Source organism: Chiloscyllium plagiosum, chromosome 31 (assembly GCF_004010195.1).
Source record: "Chiloscyllium plagiosum isolate BGI_BamShark_2017 chromosome 31, ASM401019v2, whole genome shotgun sequence".
Classification (NCBI taxonomy): Eukaryota; Metazoa; Chordata; class Chondrichthyes; order Orectolobiformes; family Hemiscylliidae; genus Chiloscyllium; species Chiloscyllium plagiosum.
In genome coordinates this window covers 19,600,904-19,612,877 of record NC_057740.1, presented here as the reverse complement: position 1 = coordinate 19,612,877, position 11,974 = coordinate 19,600,904, and the positions used below count along the sequence as shown (strand labels likewise).

Genomic DNA, 11,974 nt, shown 5'->3' with positions numbered 1-11,974 from the left:
TTCAAAATGTTTGCCCTGCATCTCTGAAAGGCACACCCAGGAATTAGAAATTTCCTGTAGGCTTCAGGTGCTGGACATTTCCAGCATCTATTAACATTTTTTTCTCTATGTTTGAGAGGCAGAAAGATCTAGATCATGAATTTGTATTGTTTGTGTCAACTAGAGTAGCCAGAATGGGCCATGACAACTTAATTCAAATTTAAAATATGAAAACATGGAAATAAAATCCTAATATGTTTGTCTGTCACTTTCTTTCATAAATAAAATACCAATAGTGTTACTGGTAGCTTTGATAAGGATGTTTTTGTCTGAGTGCTTTCTGGCATATAGTGACGTCTGTGGGTTGGCAATGGCCTAATATTTAATTCCTAATATATCCAATTGATCTGATTTGGTCATATTTCTAATTATGCACTTTTAAAGGTCACATGCTGTTTTACAATGAATGGAACATTGCATTCACAAAGATTAATTATTTAATTCTCACAAAGATGAAGTACAATTGCATTGTTAATAATTTCTAATTTGCAAGAATTTGTTGGAAAAGTGAATATTTAATCATTGATTTGAACACCACAACATTTGCAGCAGCAGGAAATCTTTGGAAAGAGAAAGATTATACTTCATAATATAATTACTATTTTGAAAAAAGAACTGATTGCATCTCAGGTAAATAGTGCTAGATCACTCCACCTATCTATTATGGTGTAAAATTTATTTGTCACTTTGCTGTAAAACCCTGCTCAACCTAATTGGCAATTTGCAGTATCGAGCAAATAAGCTTGCTTTGTCCAGTGTGTAAAACAAACATCTATCTTGAAGAATTTTTACAGTTATAAATTTCCATCACTTCAATTAAACATGATGAGCATGGATACTATCTTCAGTAGTCTGTGTGTTTGGAATTGAATACTGACTGTAGCAGTCACCATAAATTCAGACGTCAACACATTAAAAACCATGCATTTGTTTGCAGCTCATCTTTGCAGAATTTGACTTCCTGTTGGAACCTTTGCTTGTAATGTTTTTGTCAACCATCCACCATTTACGTTCTTATGTCTACATTTATACAGGAGCCTGTTGTATGGCTGAGGCATTTTCTATTAAGAAAAGGCTGAAGGGTAATCATTTAGGAAGTTTTAAGGTTATAATGGTACTTGACAAGTGGAGACATCTATATGTTCACACTGACTGGAGAGATCAAATTAAGGGCCATAAACATAAAATAGCCACAACCATTTCCAGTTGGGCATTCAGGCAAAATGCATTTACCCAGAGTGGTTAGAATGTGGATTAGATGAGGTAAACCGCTTAGTTGCATTTAAAATGAAGTTAAGTAGATACTAGAGGGAGAAATAAATACAATGATATGTTACTAGTGTGAGATCAAGTGGTGGTTTGAACTGCTCACCTGGAACATGAACTGCACCACAGACCATTTGGATCACGTGCATGTCACTGTGCTATAACTTCTGCATTTCCACATAATGGCTACTTATAGTAAAGTATCTCATGATCTAATAATTTTCAGTGCAACATTTTCTTCTCTTTTCATTTGCCAGATAACAATTCTTCATCTCTTTCTCTCTCTTTGTGCTTTCATTTACTAATGAGAACAATGTTCTTGTAATGATTTTGTTTTGCATTCTGCTTCAAACAGCAATACATAAAAAATACAAAATAAATTACAGGAACACTTAAGGAAGGTGGCTGGTCTATTCTACATTATTGTTGTTTGTGAAAGAGAGTTCCAAGCATTCACCATCCAGTTATTTCCTGCAACGTTTTAGTCAAGCTTTTAAATGTTGCTGAGGACACTGTCTTGTAATATTGCTGGGTGCATCTCTGAAGCTGGAACGTCATTGATTGGTGTTCTGACCTTAAGAATATCACCTTTAATAAAAATAATTAAGGAGATAATTCCAGGTCAGTGACTGTTGCACCATTCTTCCCTCTAACCTCCCCACCACTCCCTCAAGCCCCACTGCCAATATCCTGCAGATTTTAGATCAGAAAGCAGTCCCACCCCAGTTTTTCATCCATGAGAATTTGGTTCATAAAGCCAACATGTGAAAAATTCAGTTTGCTATCACTTTTTAGAAATTAGTGGATATTACCCAAGTGCCATTTGAATTTCTGCATATTGTCTGTGGCAAGCATGCACACTTAGATTACTTACAGTGTGGAAACAGGCCCTTCGGCCCAACAAGTCCACACCGACCCGCCGAAGCGCAACCCACCCATACCCCTACATTTATCCCTTTAACCTAACACTACGGGCAATTTAGCATGGCCAATTCACCTGACCCGCACATCTTTGTGACTGTGGGAGGAAACCGGAGCACCCAGAGGAAACCCACGCAGACACGGGGAGAATGTGCAAACTCCACACAGTCAGTCGCCTGAGTCAGGAATTGAACCCGGGTCTCTGGCGCTGTGAGGCAGCAGTGCTGACCACTGTGCCACCGTGCTGCCCACACTTATGGACCAAAGTACACAACGCTAGCACACTATGATGTCATGTGTAATGCAGCTGTTATACCAGTAACACCACTTTGAAACATAACAGCCCGGTCAACCCTTCTCATACCTTCACACAATAGATTGGGGCAATTGCTGAGGCAAATGTTAATTATTGAATTTGAGAATGATTTTAACAGCCTTGTCCACTTGTGAAATGATTGAACTTTTTATGGCACTGCGTCCATGACTCAATTTTCAGCATTAGACTTTGAGGCTTTGTTTGTCCATTAACCTTTGGGCATACCTAGAGGATTTGTTCCCCTCCCAAGTTGTGGATATAAGATAGCACCCTTCCTTTCCACCTTCTCCACCATGATCTCAAGTTAAATCTATACCATAAGATTTCAGTGTAAAAATACTTAGTAAAACAACAAACACTCAAAATAAGTGGTTTCATTTTAAATTGCAAGGCAAAATTATTTTGTTTCTAGCTGGAGATTCAGCCAAAGAGGCATGTATAAAAATATCCGTCAAAAGGAAAACACAGTTTCAGCAATAACATCTCATTCAAAAAACAACCTTCAATAGTGTTGCCTTCCCCTAGGTTGATACGACATTACAGTACTGAGTTCATTCTGAAGGCCTCAGCGTCGGGTGTAAACCCAGAAAACTTTAACACACCAGCAAAAGTGCTATCTCTGAACCACTCAACAACCTTGGTGAGATCTTACGTATGTTGTATGTATGTGCTTAAGAGCCAAACAGGAGGGATATACAGTTAACAGAAGGGAAACCATCATTAAAATGTTAACTTCTGGTCACAACCTCAGTATAAGTGGATTAAATATTTTCTTAAAATTGAGGTTACAAGCCTTGTAAAAACTGATCTAATGCTTCCAGAAAATGAGCTGTGTAAAATATGGTGACTACTTCCATGGTCCTCATGAAACAAATTTACAACATACAACTTCATTTAAGATTTGTTTATGAACACTCTCCTACAGAAATTAAACTCAGCAAATGCAAGTTTAAAACAAATAAGGTCATTAACATTTTTAATATTTTGAAAAGACAATTATCTAGACAGTACACGGTTCTGAATTTCCAGCATGCAGTGTCACAGTTACATGGATGAAAAGATGTATCATATTGACTCTATTTCACACAAGTAATAATGGCAGAATATTGTCATAACTTGAAAATCCAGATCTAGAAAATGTATGGGAAAAAATGGAAATCAGAAACACATAAGTAATAATTTGAGAGAATAAAACAGTGATTTTTTTTCTTCACAGCAAATAGCAGAAACCTAAATTGTTCTACCATTATCTGACTTACTTGTCAACATTAGTCATTAAGTTGGCTACAGCAGTAGTTCTATAGGTTTTGTTTCTTCAGAAAGCTAGTCTAAATACACCTACAAATAGTTTATGGTGTGTGGGTGTTACTGATTTATTGCCCAACCTGAAATGCGCAGAGATCTGTTAACAGACAACCATATTGTTGTGGATCAGGAGTCACATGTTGACCATACCAGGTAAGAACGCCAGACTTCCTTCCTTTAATGAAGCAGATGGGAATTTTTTTCATGTGATTTTACAGTGATTAGTCACATTGTGGCCACTGGGCTAATTTTTTTTTGTTGAGACATTTATTGAATTCAAATTTTACCATCTACCATAATGAAACTTGAATTCACATCCCCTGAACATTGAGCTTGATTCTAGAAAATTGTGTGAAGTACAGATCATTGTTATATAATTATTAGAGCATAATAGTTAATTTTACTCAGAAATTAAAAATGGAAATTTAACCAAAAAACAGTTCTTCATCTTTGTATTTTGACTATTAAGGTGCTCAATTCATCATGACCATTTTGAAAATAATAATTCTAAGTGTCCTTACATTGGAATGACTAAACAAAACACATTTTATGGTTTACTGATACTACACAAAAACTAAATATACAGATTAACACCTGTATGAAATCATGACTTTCCAATGTCTAACACTTCTACTCAGTACAACATATTGTTCTATACTAAAAATTATTTTGTTACAAACATAGGAACAGTAGGCCATTCAGCCCATTGATCCTGCCCCTCTATTCAATAAAATCATTGGTTGTCCAAACACTTCAATGTCCTGTAACCATCCCATTCCCATAACCCTGGATCACAGTGGTATTAATAATTATCATGGTAATCAGAAATCTATCAATCCCAAACTCAAAGCTACTCTAAGGCTGAACTTCCATAGCCTTTTGTGACAGAAAATTCTAAAGAAACATAACTCTGAGTAAAACATGTTCTCCTCATCTTGGACCAAGTGACATCCCCTTTATTTTTAAATTCTGCCCCTTGGTTCTTGACTCTCCAACTAAAAGAAACATTCTACTGACATCTGCCCTATCACTTTAAATATTCTGTAAGTTTCAATGAAATCACCTCAAATACTTCAAAACTCCAGAGAATATAGGCCTAGTGTCTTGAATCTTTCTTTGTAGAACAGACCTGCCAACCCAAGAAGAAGCCTGCTAAATCTTTATTGCACTTCTTCCATGTCAATCTTTCCTGAGATAAGGAAACTATAACTGCACAAATACTCCAGATGTGGCCTAACCAATATAATCGAGAAAAGACCTCTGTGCTCATGTGCTCAAATCCTCATTCAATAAAGGGTAACATTCCATTAGCCTTATTAGCCTGCTTATTAGCCTTCAGTGACACATCAACAAGGACACCTAGGTTCTATTGTACGTCTACTTTCCAACCTACTACTATTTAAGAAATAATCTGCACATCCTTTCCTCATACCAAAGTAGATAACTTCACAATATTCCACATTATATTCCCTCTGCCACGTTCTTGCCCATTCTCTAAGCCTGTCCAATTCTCCTGAAGCTGCTTTACATCTTCATTACAACACACATTGCCACTTAGCTTTGCACCATCCAAAAATTTGAAAATATTACATTTGGTCCGCACCTCAAAATTATTGATCGTACGGTGAACAGCTCACAACAGCTCAAGTACCGATATCTTGCAATATCCACTAATTACAGTCTGCAAAAAACAAAAAAGACCCAATGATTCCTATTGTCTGTTCTCTGTCTGTTGGTCAATCATTAATTCATGCCAGGACATCACTTACTATCCCAAATGCTTTAATTCTTCTAACGAGCTTATTGAGTGGGATTTTATCAAACCATTCTAAAAATCAACACTAATCGGTTCCTTTCTAAAGAAAGGAATTAAACTGGGGACAAAATGAGAATCATAAATTATGCAAGCAATTTTTCATAAATGGAATATAAGGAATACTACCAAGATGCTAAGAAACTCTAGCAATTGGCACTTAAGATAATAATGGTCTTACAAAATTAACAAGATTACTCACCTGCATGCAAGGGAGCAAAAACTGTAAGCTATAAAAATGACCTATAACGCCTATGAAAACTATCACACACGAGTGTAATATTTAGGGCAAATGTGACTTCAAAATCAATACAATTGTTAACTGCTTAAAAACCATGTCTCCTTAAACAAAACTTAACAACCTGATTGGCTTTCCCTGTTTTTCTTCAAAGGTTGACATTTTCTTTCAATAAAAATAACTGTTAAAAATGTTGGCCTTTCAACAAAAATAACTATTAAAAATGTTGGCATACTGCCAAAATGGCATGCGGTCTTTTTCCAAGAAATAGTGACACAATATTTTATCGATGATAACAATTCCTTACGTAAGACTGCTGAACACCAGATAAAACTATGTATGTCAAAACTTATTGTGAGTTGCTTTTAACTGGGCGTACTTTAAAGCTTGCTGTGATAAACTGTTTTCATCATTGACTTAAATGTAAAATCCACATGTAGCATTTTACTCACAAGTTTTTAAAAATAAACTCATCGCATTATTGCTGTGGAGATCAGTCTTTTATTTTTGCAACATACACAATTCATCTTTCTTTATACTCATTCTCTAATGTATTAGTTTGTTTGAAATAATAAATTTTAATAGACATTTTCTCAAAAAGATTTAATGATTTGCCGATTAGCCAAGTGAACTTTATAAATACATTTGAATCAATCAAAACACACTGTTACTTGGCGCTTAGCCACAAGAATTATATAGAAAATATTTCACAAACAGCAATACATCATTTAATAAATGTCACAGTTCTGTAAATTACAAATGTTATATATGTGTTATGAACATGATTATGTATCAAGATGGTTAAGTACTGAACCAGATGTTCAGTTTAACTCACATCATACCAAGCTGGACTGTATTCAATAAATCTGGTAAATTGAGGGCTATAGTAAGTAGAGGCCTTATAACACAGCGGGTGGCACCTTGCCTACAGGCCAGAAGCTCCAGTTCAGAAACCACCTTTGGACTTGATGGCCAAGGACAGTGTGTTCAAAATACAACCAAACAGGTTGAAAATCAACAAGCACATCCTTCCAACACATGCCAAAAGCAGCCAGTAAGAATGGAAAAGATTCCTTGTCATGATGTAATGAACACTGGAGTTTCGACCATCATGATATTTAGTTCCAGAGTACAAACAATTAAGAATACAAAATAAAAACCAAAAGAACTATGGATGCTGTGAATCAGAAACAAAAACAGAAGTTGCTGGAAAATCTCAGCAGTTCTGGCAGCATCTGTGAACAGAAATCAAAATTAACATTTCAGATCCGGTTCTGAAGAAAAGTCACTGGACCCACAACGTTAACTTTGATTTCTCTGCACAGATGCTGCCAGGCTGGCTGAGCTTTTCCAGCAACTTCTGTTTTTGTTTGTAATTAAGAATGCACTTTGCTGCAGCAACTCAGACTCTCAGCAATACATCTTTCCAAAGTTGTTCATGTTCAAGAGCAAGTAATTGCCACATAAAGAATACAACATTAATTCAAAAGATTCTGCGCCTTAGGGGTCAATATTTATATTACTTGAAGGCAAAGAGAAAACTTATCTTTAAAAAAACTTCAATATCGTTCAATAATTTTTTTTTTAAGAACACTCAATACAAAACTGATGCAATTCAAAAAAAAGTGGCTTCAAATAGCAGTTAGATGACAAGCTGAGTGAACTTGATTTGTATGAAGGTCTTTTCTCATCTTGACTTGGCCATAACTCCTAGAAATTGTGGACAGTGAAACTCTGCATGACGATTTGTAAAATGGATTGTAACTTTTGCAATATGCACAATTAAACATAAAAATATAGACATTGTTGAATTATGCTCCTACATATTTAAGCTGTTACAATCTTTATAAAGCAATAATTACAGAGTCAGTGAATGACATGAACTTAGTCTCTTTATATCACGTCCTAGCTGTAAAATCTACTGAAAATTTTCATCCTTGTTGAAGGAGATTTTAACAGTGAACCAAGTCATAATAATTAAGTGCTGTTACTCCTTGAAGAACTATTTTTTGTAGCATTTAGATCATTTAACCATTTATTTTAAAATAATACTTTTAGTGATTATATTGCAGCTTTTAGCATAATTCTATGTCCATGTCTAATCCAATTTAAGTTCTGCTTTGCAGTCTAGCTAGTTGATTATTCTGATTAATGCTAGATGGAGACAGAAATCAATCACACTGTAATTAGGGAACTCAAGTTACTGCAATGTCAACATTTTAGTGATCACTTTTTTTTAGGTTAGCAGTGATTGCCATCCCTTTGCTGCAGATCAAAAATCCACTAGGTTCTTATAAAGGTCATTGTTGACCGCAGTCATTTTGGCTTCAACCACAATAACTAACATATCAATTTTCACCTCCCCCAATTACATGGCACAGAGTATATCACACAGAATCAGGCCATATGGCCGAACAAATCCATGCCAATGTTCATATTCAATATTTGAGACTCATTACGAAGACCACTGTGATTAGTGGAGAAATAATTAATCAGTTTCACACAGGTCAGAAAAGTTACTCATTGGATCTCTGTTTCACTGACCTCAAGTTAGGCAATAATGGAGGTCCAGATTGGGGTTGATACAGGTGGTTGCAGTTGATTTCAGCATTTCTGCCTAAATGACTAAGAAATGAATCAGTTGCTTCTCATGGTTCCCCAGTTCCTCCTGCATGTAAGTTAGGGTAAACCAACGAGGCCAAGATAACTGCACCAGTTAAATAACTTGCTAATGTTCAGGGTTGAACATTTGTTCAAGGGTCCCAAATCTGTCAGAGTGGGGATCTGGAACCCATAAATGTCAGGTGGGACCCAAAGAGCAAATTTTGAGAAGGCGATCAATTAGACGGTAGCCTCAAGAAGAAAGTTAAGACCAGTCAATGTTGCCAGACTATCATTATGAAAATAAAGCACCTGTACTGGGCAGCTTGCATGCCTCTAATGGGGTTGGGGTTAAATTCAATGAGGGCCACCCCAAACTGTTGCCAGAGGTCATGGCAGGGGCTTGCCTGCACAGATAGGATCTGACAAATGTTCTACCGTGAGGCAATTTAATTGGCAATCTGCTACTAATGAGCAGTTAGCCATCACCTCCCTAGGCAAACTTCAAAGAAATCTTTCCAAAGGCAGAAGATAAAAATTATGAGCTTACTTGCCTCTGGTCACACCTCCAAATTCTACTATAAATACAGCTCTCAACGCTTAAACTTAAAAAATAGCTAATCGTCACTTTGCTGAGACAATATGGCTTGCTACCTCCAAAGAACCATTTCATGCCATTAACTCTTGCTGATTTTGGTTATATCTTTAACAGGTCAGTATCACCACAAATGAAAACACCAAAACACCAATTAAAACATTCATAAAAACGGTTATTTCTGCAAAAATTTGTTTTACATATTTAAAGGTAACTAATTCACTTGCATCTATGAATGGATCCAGGTTATAAGAAATAAAAATATAAGGTGTGCTTAAAGAAAATGCCTCTGATTGAAGAATTTATTACCAAGCTTGAATTTAGGCAATCCAACATAAGAAGTGAAAAAGAACAATATCGTTCAGCAGGTTCACGCTTGTAAGCAGCATAAACCAACCAAAGTACTTGCGAAATTCAAAGCTAACAATTTACTGTTGACAATAATAGTGATAAAAAAACTGTCAGTTTAACATTGGTATAAGTAAATCATTTTTATATGTATTTAGTCATTTCTTGCCTTGGGTCAGCATGCTTAAGTTTTGATTGCTTCCATGATAAGTGAAGAAGTGTCAAAAAGATGAAGACTATTAGCATAAACTGAACTGCATTTTAACATCTTCGGAAGAAGTGTTATTTCTTAAACCCTCAAGCTAACAGGGTGCGTGCCTGTTTTTCTAATGTTCATTTTTTATAAGAGTTTGTTTTTGTTTATGCAATGCACATCAATTTAACCCAATCAGATATGATGTAGCACAAAACAGACAGCTCAACAAAAAAAGGTAATTGCCAGCAACCAGTAAGTTATTTAGATAAAATGAAATTTCAGTTCATAATTCACAACTTCATTGCTCACCATTATGATCAAGCATGTATTAAAGTGTATTTATAATTGCACTAAGATGTTTCTTTTCAATATTGCTATCAATGTGATATTAATAACAAAAATGTATAATACATATAATTTAGACAGACCTACCAATAAAATATACTAATCTTTTATCCACAGCACTATTAAAATGTTTAAAAACTTTGGAAGCTGAAATAGGAGGAGCAGACTACTCAGCCTGTTCAGCCTTAAAAAAAAACTTCAACTTTGAGACTACGCTGTTTCTGATTAATTTTAAAAAGTCAAGAAAACAGAATTAGGAAATATTAAACAAACTCTGCTCAATGTATGGTGATGATTAATAAATTCTTCAATTAAACTGAATGGCAAATCGATAATGGAATAAAAGGTCTAAATGCTGCTTTGTAATTGCAAATACCTCCACAGAAACGCACATCTATGTCCCTAATCTCTGTCAATGAGGCACTTCTAGCCTTTGCGAGGCGGGGTTCATCCTTCCATGGCATCTCAAGATCAAATTCTGCATCATCCTTTTCTTCTTTTGCAATCATTGATTTTGCCTTAATTCTCAGTTTGTGAGGAAGGGCAGAACTATTTGCTTTGGGCGTTGTAGAGCATTTATATCTGCAACTACCGACAGGAGAAAAATGATGCATTTTAGGTACCTGTTGCTCGTCTTCCGCATCATCTTCTGACTCTCTTTTACTGTTTTTAGGGTCTGCCTCTGTTGCATTTGAGGAAGTATTTGAAGGTCTGTGATAGGGATATGCTTCATTGAATGTATGAGAGTATCTGGAATATATTAATTGATTCAAAGACGAATTATGTACTATGGACTCATCCGTAGAAAGATCTACAGAGTTTTGCTCCTGCACTCTAACCGAAGCAGGGCTACTGCACTTCATATGAAGTGGGCTAATTCCTGTAAGTTGTGAACTGGAATCAACAGGATTGACAGACACATTTTCTGAGGTATATGTTGTGTGACTATGGCAACAGCTATCCCTCAGAAATGGGCTGTCCAATTCCAGAAAGTGAGAGTCCATCTCTATCGCTCTGTGCCTTGCGAAGTATTTCTGCATGCAGCCTTGCAGGATCTGGGCTTCCTGGGCGTAGGCTGCGGAGCTGATGAGGCCGTACCTCATCTTCAAGGTGAGTAGCTCGGCCCGGAGGCAGGCGTTCTCCTCGTTGAGGGCCAGCATTTTGCTTTCCAGCACAAGGTCATTGAAGCGTCGCTTCTCGCGCGATCGTTTGGCCGCCTCGTTGTTTTTCCGCCGCTTTTCCCAGTAAGAGGCGTCCTTTTTCTCCTCGGGCATGAACTCTCTCTTCCTGCGGGCACTGTATTTGCCCCTTAAGTTGCCGCTTTTCAAAGGCCGCGGCTCTAGGTCCGCGATGGCGTCGAATGTGGACAACATGGCCCTGGCTGGGCGGATGAGGCCTCTGCAGCGAGGGATTGGGACGGGGGACTTACTCTGTCTTTAAGACTGCTTTCTCTTGCTTTTTTTTATTCTTTAGCTTTCACAACAGGTAACTCAGCGGTGGCTGGAGAGCCGACAGCGACTCCTAATCCATCCAGAGACTGCAGGGTTGACAAGTCCAATGGACAGCCTCTACCTCACCAACATGGCGCCGCGGGCCCCTCAGCCTCCAACCGCTACTGCACATGCGCGGCTGCTGACCACTCCACGTTGCAACACCTCCCTCTTCACAACTCTGTTCCAAGTTTGTTGCAGTACCCGAATTACAGTTTAGGACATCTGCGAAAACCACATTAAAAAATTGTTATAATCGTGCACCAGAGTTAACAAAAGAAGGAAGATCATTTCTGCCAGTAATACCTGTAATGTGGCGAAAGATGCGATTTTGCAACCAATATTAGTGTTTGCAGATGGAATAAATTGAGGGTGGGGTTAATTCCATACAGCCAAGACTGGAATATTTGTTGACACTATACCCACCCCTATCAATATATTTCAATCACCGTTATAAAAACAATATCTAATAACTAGCAAAGAGCTCCCACTTTGGTTGCA

General features: G+C 37.0%; 1 protein-coding gene across 1 annotated transcript; it reads right to left on the bottom strand.

Annotated features, from left to right (window-relative positions):
• Positions 1 to 7,200: 7,200 nt before the first annotated feature.
• LOC122565298 (nuclear factor interleukin-3-regulated protein-like) lies at positions 7,201 to 11,463 on the bottom strand. Its single transcript, XM_043721108.1, has 2 exons — positions 10,360 to 11,463; positions 7,201 to 7,608 (listed from the first exon to the last, which is right to left on the bottom strand). Exons 1-2 carry the CDS (start codon positions 11,354 to 11,356, stop codon positions 7,586 to 7,588), a joined length of 1,020 nt encoding a protein of 339 aa, XP_043577043.1. The 5' UTR covers positions 11,357 to 11,463; the 3' UTR covers positions 7,201 to 7,585.
• Positions 11,464 to 11,974: the final 511 nt, after the last annotated feature.

What these genes read in the sequence shown, in the direction of transcription:
- LOC122565298 (XM_043721108.1), bottom strand. Translation starts at nt 11,356, where the DNA reads ATGTTGTCCACATTCGACGCCATCGCGGACCTAGAGCCGCGGCCTTTG. An exon ending in AGATGTGCGTTTCTGTGGAG is followed by an intron (nt 7,609 to 10,359) that starts GTATTTGCAATT and finishes CACAATTTCTAG; the next exon opens with GAGTTATGGCCAAGTCAAGA.